The sequence below is a fragment of the Nematolebias whitei genome, chromosome 15, assembly GCF_014905685.2.
Source record: "Nematolebias whitei isolate Nwh7 chromosome 15, NemWhi1, whole genome shotgun sequence".
In the NCBI taxonomy this organism is placed as follows: Eukaryota; Metazoa; Chordata; class Actinopteri; order Cyprinodontiformes; family Rivulidae; genus Nematolebias; species Nematolebias whitei.
In genome coordinates this window covers 30,529,593-30,537,862 of record NC_056512.1, presented here as the reverse complement: position 1 = coordinate 30,537,862, position 8,270 = coordinate 30,529,593, and the positions used below count along the sequence as shown (strand labels likewise).

The window sequence follows — 8,270 nt, the reverse complement described above, 5'->3', positions numbered from 1 at the left end:
AGTCTGAGGTGCTGTATTCAGCTCAGTCTTATAAATAGCACCTTCTCGTAGTAAATCAACCAGTTTGCTGCTGACAACCAAAACCAGCTTCTACGAGAAGGTGCTATATATAAGACTGAGCTGAATGCAGCACCTCAGACTGAAGAAGTCTTTCGGATGAAAAACGAAATGTTTCTAAAAAAAAATTTATTTTGTTTTCTTGAATGTCCAGAGGACCAGATTTAACTTTTTTAGAAGTAGTAGTAAAGGGTTTTATGTAATATATATATATATATATATATATTTTTTTTTTTAAAGCAGTGTGACAGTTTAGTGCTGAATGACATTTTGTATGACAATGAAATTTGCTGAAAAAGCTGAAACACAGCTGTTACAGCTAAAAGAGCAGACCATGAGCTAAAACCTAAAAGCAGCAAAATACTAGCTAAAAATTTAAACTAGCTAAGTAGCAAAAGACTAACTAAAAGTTAACAGCAGAAAAATGATATCTAAAAGTAGCAACAATCTATTAATCAGAAGCAAAAGGCTGGTTACAAGCTAAAAGTAGCAAAATGCTAACTAAAAGTTAATAGAAGCGAAATGCTTTAACTATAAATAGCAAAATGCTAACTAAAAACCAACTATAGCAAAATAATAGCTAAAAGTAGTAAAAATCTAGATAACAGTAGCAAAAGGCTGGCTGAAAACTGCTAAAAGTAGCATATTTTCGGCTGCTCCCTTCCTCAGGGGTCACCACAGCAAACTAACACGAAGACTTGGCAATTGTTTTGTTTTTTTAATTTATACTGGATGCCCTACCTGACGCAACCACAGACCGCTGAGCTACCACAGCCCTCTGCGTGGAGCAGAGAGCTGCCATAGGGTGTCCGAGGGAGCAAATGGTGGGGGTTAAGGGCCTTGCTCAAGGGCCCAAGGTGGGGCAAATGTGGGTGGAGGCAGGTGTGGGTGCTTCACCTTTCCCCACCCACATTTTTATGCTGTCAGTCCGAGGAGTTGAACCAGCGATCTTCCAGCTTGTCTTTTCTAACCCTGCACCACCCTTGCTAAAAGTAGCATAAAAGGACATAAACAGAACAAGTATCCAGAACCATCCATCCATTACCTCCATTACCATTACCCGCTTGTTCCATTTTGGGTCATGGGGGTTGCCGGTGCCCATGTCCAGCAATCAGTGTGTGAGGACAGGGTACACCCTGGACAGGTCTCCAGTCCATCACATGGACACATATATAGAGACCCATCCATCCATCCATTATCTTTACCCGCTTATTCCATTTTGGGTCATGGGGGTTGTCGGTGCCCATGTCCAGCAATCACTGTGCGAGGGGCGGGGTACATCCTGGACGGGTCTACAGTCCATCACAGGGACACATAGAGACAAACGAGACAAACAACCATTCACTCTCTCACTCACACCTAGGGACAATTTAGAGTTACTAATCAGCTTAACATGCATGTTTTTAGTCTGTGGGAGGAAACTCTAGTACCCGGAGAAAACCCACGCATGCACAGAGAGAACATGCAAACTCCACCCAGAAATGCTCCCAGACCAGGATTTGAACCAGTTCGCTGAGAGGCAGCAGCTCTACCAGTTGTGCCACCGTGCTGCCCTATCCAGAACTAGATTATACAAAAAAAAAAAAAAGTGAGAATATTTGTAAATAAAGGTAAATATTTTGAAAAGAATCAAATTCCAAAAACCAAGTCACCCATCTCTTGAATAAGATGAATGTTTTGCTATGTGAAGGGCTAAAGTAGCACAAAGTATGCAAAAGTAGTTAGAATGAGGAAAAAAAACCAAAAAATTGTTAAAAATTAAAAACAACATCTGAAAAATAGCTAATGCTTTTTTTTTGTTGTTGTTGCATTTACCCTTTATTTCAGAAATTATTGTGCTAAACGATAATATTGTCAATGAGACAGGTAGTCACTGAGTCATGAGAACTCATTTTCAAGAGAGACCTGTTTTAGGGAGCAGGTGGTGGGGGTTAAGGGCCTTGCTCAGGGGCCCAGGGTGGGGCAGGCGAGGGTGGAGACCGGTGTGGGCGTTTCACCTTTTCCAACCACATTTTGATGTTGACGGTAACGGGAGTTGAACCCGCGACTTTCCCATCACAGGCCCATCTTCTCTAGCCTCTGCGCCACCACTCCCCAATGCAGAACGAGCATTCACACAGTAGTTAAAAATTCAAAAAACCCGCAGGAGAAAACTTCATTCCAAAAAGTGATCTACTTTAGTTTTCAAACCAAGACCAGAATAAATCAGTTGTTGCAAAAAGACACTGCACAGCTCAGCTCACGGGCACCCTCAGACACAACAGACATCTTTGTATCATTGAAGCAACACCTCTGACGGAGCAGCTCTGCTTCGTGAACCTACCTCATCTGCAACAGGAGACACCATGAAGAGCTCTTGGACAGATTAGACGGCCAATATGAAGGAGCTCACAGTTTGAACCTGCTGCAGTCACCAGTGTCTGCTGAACAGGGGTCTTTAGAGCCACAGGGGAGCCTCTGTTCAGGATTACTGCTACGTTCTTGGAAGCAAGTCAGTAGGTGCCCTTTTTAGTCTCAGTGGACCGAACCCAAAAAAGTACAGCACAAAGACGACAAACACTTTGATGAGCCCAAAGCTGCAGCAAAACTTTCTCCTTTTGATGCCTCTCTTCCTATCAGAGTTAATAAAAGAGAAAATTTCTCTTGAAGAGGATGCGGTGATGTGTGTGTGTGTGTGTGTGTGTGTGTGTGTGGGAGGGATTACTTATCGCTGACAGGGCACTTTATCACCTTCAGCTTCTGTTTTTGAATAACAAACACATACCTGCAAACTCACAAGGGATGAGAAAGGTGACAAACCTAGCGCCTAGTCGGGGTTCTCTTGAAAAATTTAAACAAAATAGATCGATTGCATTTTGGTGTATTTTAACGAGTTGGTAAACATCTGTTTACCTACAGATGTAAACACTTGATACATTAATTATTTTAGAAACAGATTCCTCGGTCAAATAGTCCATTTATGCATCATCCTGTTTTTAAACTCACTCTTATGGCTAAGATAATGAAATGAATGTGACACAATTTATCAATGACTTTAGGGGAGCACTTGATTTTTATTTTTTTTAATTTAATTTGTAACACAACGTGCCATTGTGCAATGGTGACACTCAGCTGCATGTTTAAAGAATATTAACTTTACCCAATGAACAGGGGACTTTTTGATAACTGCCAACACTGAATTTAATGTTTTGTTTTTTTAAATAATCTGATTTAGTGATAGAGGTCTACTGATAACAAAAAAATGACCTGCATCATGCAGCCTTCACAACACAAAATTACAATGTGCCAAGGAACAGTACCACCATAAAAATACAAACAAACACTTTTGTCAGTTTTGTCATCCTGTACGTAATTATTAAAACAAAAGTAGGTTTACAGGTTCCTTCCTACCTTGGTGCCATAATTTCTACACTTCATAACTTTTACCCTTTCCTTCACAATCTACTTGGAATAACATCTGTTGCAATAAACAATAAATCAATTAATCTCATGATAAATGAAAATTATCGACCTCACTTTCATTTATCGGCTTAATCGTTTCTTAGTGCCTCTCTCTTTCTACTGAAGACACTGGATGACAAAATTCTCAACTCCAGTGCTCTTCTCTGACTCCTCCCCCTTTCTCTTTAAAATCTGTTTTAACCGTCCAAAATAGCGTTTTTGGCTCGTTAAAGGCAGCTAAGCTGAGAAGCTAAGCTACAAGCTAAGCTAACAAGCTGACCTCGGGAATAAACCTCCGTCTTGTTGAAGCTCCAAAAATTCACGGTTGAAACCCGTGCCTTTGTCTAAAAAGTTGTTTTTCTCCGCAAAAAGAAGCGGATAACTTGTTTACTGATTTTTTTTTAATTAAAAGCTTTGTGTGACAAATGCTATGCTAAAGAGCTCAAACCACACCAGCGTCTGCCATTTTGAAAACCGAAGAGAGACAGCCCATGTCACGTCAAGGGGCATCCCTCCCATTTTTCTTAAAGAGACACGCTGCTCGCTCCCTCACTATCCATCCTTCGGTTCAAACAGTCTTATACTGCCATTTGGTGGTCGAAAAATGTACTGCAAGCAAAACAAATGAACAAACATTTCTTCTTAAATTTGACAGTAATTACTAATTATTGTCAACTTTCAAACAATATTATCGTTTATTGCAATAATTTCTGAAACAATTAATCGCCCAGCAAAATGTATTATTGTGACAGGCCTAATAACATCCATCCCTCCTCCCATTGTTTTTCTTTCCACTATTCCTTCCCCATCACTGATTTTACCAATTTTACTTTCCAGAAAACTTGTGTTACTTGGTTTCTGTCTCCCTAACAGGACATTTCTCCTTCAAGGTCTAGAACACAATCAGCTGGACTTTTCTAATCTTACAGCAAAATTTTGGTGCATCTGGCAGACAACTACATTGTTCAAACGTTAATGTAGCGCTAAGCTAGTGGCGCTCACAGATGCACTAGCTAAGATGCTACAGATGTAGCACTCTGCTTTTCCCACACATCCTCCCAGGACATCCCTGTAAGAGATTGATGATCCCAATGGATGTCTTCCTGGTAAAATAAAGGTATAAAAAAATCCTAACCCCCCGGTCGACAACTGCTGGCACTAACGTAGTGCTAAGCTAGCGCTATGCAAGTCCAGTCAATGGGATATGCCATCTACCATGCCTCTGACAACTCCCCCCCCCTCCCCCAAAAAAAATATTTGGATCTAGATGATTCAAGTAAATTACAAATTTTGTTTGAAATCAGCAATTTTTGCCAAAACGCGACGAGTTTGCAGGTATGAAAACAACATCCCCAACATCAAACTCACTGTCCCAGCAAAAAATAAATAAATGACTGGCAGTATTTGAGTTTGTAGAGAAATGTATCTGACTTTAGTAAAACAAAACATCAGTTAGGGTGCGTACGTTAGCAACAGGCACCAAAAATGCTTCGAGGTGTAGCTTTGGTTAAATATTTGGCACCCGGCATCCAAGAAGCCTTTCACAGTGGTCTTTGAGCAATAGATTTTCAGGCTTTCTACATTTATTAAACATTTTCTCTGGCAGCTTTTTTTCACAAATTTTCTTCGTGGTCCTTGCGTCTGTCCATGACAGTGAACAAGTGGGTGGTTAATGGCACTTGAAAATCATGCTTTTTAAGAAACGGGTGGGGGATCCAGTAAAGACCTGACTCTGGAGTTGGGAGATGCATCATTCTTTGTCATTTATCTGATAAATCTTTAGCTAAAAAGCTTTTTGTTAACCAGCTTCTTGAAGCCAAACACTGCTTTATGTCTGCAAAAACTGATATAATTTTTCATAGATTGATACAGCAGCTTTGTGACAAACTGCTGGTAAAAAAAAAAAAGAATCTCTAAAACCTCTCTAAAATTAATTCCTTGCTAAGTTGGCTTTTCTGTGTCGAGACAACACTGGTTCATCCTTTGAGTTTAGGAACTGTTTGATGCCTGAATAATTCATAAATCAAAGTATAGAAGCTTAAAAAGTAAAAAAAAAAAAAAAAAATTCTCCGTCAGAAACACTTACACTTACATGCCCAAATGAGTGGAAAAAGTCCAAAGAGAATCACTGATCAAAACCAAAGAAATTATCACACAAACATCTTGTCATATAATATGACAAGATCAGCAATGACTCGAGACTTTTGCACAGTGCTAAGTAGCTGAAAAGTGATAAACATGTAAAATATGTTAAATAAATTGATAAACTGTTCAACGAATAGTGCAGCAGGTAAACTAGTAAGGTTGGTCAGACATGGCTGTGAGGATATTCTGAAAAGTAGAATAAATAAATGGTAAACTGGGAGCGATGAGTAAGACTTGAACTAGCCTGTGCACGGTTTGTTATCTCCTACAAGTTATGTGCACAGACGAGGTCTCTGTATGCAGGTCATCTGGCTAATATTCAGAGTGCTCCCCTGACAATGCCAGTCTTTGTTAACTTTGCAGGGCTTAGGCTGACCTCTGACAGTAAACACACCAGGGTAGAAACCATCTCCATGGTGATGGTAGGGACCCCTGCCAGTACCTGGGGCCAGTCGGGCCCTCATGTCCTGCCTCGTCGACCTCCCTCCATCGTTCATGGGAGGTCCCTAAAGGTCTGCTGCCCTTCAGGGGCTGACCTCAGGTCTGAAACCAGGGGTGTCCTGGGTTTCTTGCCCCCATAAAAAGACCTTTGAAAGAGGGTTTTGAGGGGAGAGGTTATGGGATGTAACTGTCTCTCTTTATGAGAGACATTATTACAGGGACAGGTCAAACTCAGACAGACTTCAAAGCATGGTAGAGACAGAAGGGAACACATAAATCATTCTTGTTTGTTTCATAAACACAAAGTATGGAATTTGTTGATATCTAAACCTAATGATTTAGGACATATGGGATACCAATACCAGTACCATACCATTATATCTGTTTGAAACTGTGTGCTTTACTTGTATAAAAGTGTTTTCAAAACCACAATGCCAGTAACACTGCATGGTAGTGATGGTAGTCTTCTGTTCGTGTCTCAGCTGAGCAGTGCGGTAGAAGAGACGCAACAAAAGTCTTTAACTGAGTTTGATGTCCTGGTCCAAGTTCCAGATCATCTGGTTGTTCGCTACTCACCAACAAACAGCACCAGAAAAAGAAGAAGCCCACTGGAGGTGTTTAAAGTGAGCAGAAGGGGAATATTTGAGCATGAGCTTCCCATCATTTTCACCTCAGTCCCTGCAAGAGGAGGAAGGCATCCATCATTGCCATCAATGAGGTGAAAAACACTGTTTAAAAAGTTTGAGAGCTTTGCAGGAGTTATGAACCCAGAAAATCAAGGTGGACGACCTGTTCAGTAGCCTCCAGTATACTCAGGCGTACACCATCACCATCAACCTACACCGTTCTGAGAGGGAATGAAATGGAGAAAGTGGATGTGGCAAAAAGTGACTGTGCTTATCAGAGTCTTTCACCATGGGTCCTTGATGAGCCTGAAAAGCTGCTTAATGTGAAGCTTATTTCTGACATGGTCTTTGAAGAAGGTGCTAACGCTAATGCTAGGCTAATGCTGCAAAACAGTGACTTTTTGCTGTCTCTCCTCATGCGCTGCTGCGAGCTGAATGAGGTGACTGATAGAAACTCTGTTCATTGACTTGGCATTTTTAAATCGTGTTTAGTACAGCTTTTAGCAAAGCTCATGGGGAGGAATGGTGCCTCTACTGGGCTAAAACTTCTGGTGATGGACTTTTCTTGGGGGTGAGGTGGAACTGGAACCAATTATTTTGACTTCTGTCATTTTAAATGGAATGAATGTGTACAAATCCAAAATTTCAACATACAAATCACTTTTCAGAATGGAACATTTTATATATTTATGAACCTTTATTTAACCAGGCAAATCCCATTTAGATCACAGACCTCTTTTGCAAGGGAGGCCTGGGCCTGAAGGAAGCCTAACATGCATGTTTTTGGTCTGTGGGAGGAAACCGGAGTACCCGGAGAAAACCCACGCAAACACGAGAAGAACATGCAAACTCCACACAGAAAGACCCTGGGTCCAACCAGGGATTGAACCCAGGACCTTCTCGCTGTGAGGCAACAATGCTAACCACTGAGCTGTTGTGCTTCCAAAACAGCATCCCTTTGGTTTTGTCGGCATTTAGGACAAGTTTGAGATGGAACAAATCTGACTGGACAATGTCAAAGGAAGATTGCAAAAGATGGAAAGCCTTAGCAACTGTTTTAGCTCGACAATAAACAACTATGTCATCATCATAGAAATGTAAGGATGCATCGGGGATGCTCTGACCTACATTACCTATGTAGATTGTAAAGAGGTTGGGTCCTAAGACTGAGCCTTGTGGTACACCATTGTTGACTGTTAAATAACTGGAGGAAATACCATTGTATTGAACACACTGCCTCCGATCTGAAAGATAGTTAGAGAACCAACCAATGGTATGATCTGAGAAACCAATTTCTGAGAGCTTATGACACAAGATGTCATGATCCACAGTAGCTATGTTTACATGCGCAGAATTCTCTGACCGGATTGAAATGTGTTCTGTTTGAATAATTCAAATGTGTTGTTTACATGGGCACAATCAGTTCATGATGAGCGTTTACATGCAGCGGGCTTTGTTCTGAACAGCAGTTCTGACATGCGCAGTGTGGTAAACTCTCCTTAAAAAAAACACAGAAGAAGAAGTTCTACTTCCGGGTGAACGTAAACAAACCTGAGCACC

At 40.9% G+C, this 8,270-nt stretch overlaps 1 protein-coding gene across 1 annotated transcript in view; it reads right to left on the bottom strand.

Moving 5' to 3' along the window:
• The window catches only part of LOC119421150 (ankyrin repeat and SAM domain-containing protein 4B-like), a 5,183-nt gene extending 1,725 nt beyond the window's left edge, over positions 1 to 3,458 (bottom strand). The window contains exon 1 of the mRNA XM_037688540.1: positions 3,448 to 3,458. Coding sequence (XP_037544468.1) covers positions 3,448 to 3,458 — 11 coding nt within the window. The remainder of the gene's footprint in view (positions 1 to 3,447) is intronic.
• Positions 3,459 to 8,270: the final 4,812 nt, after the last annotated feature.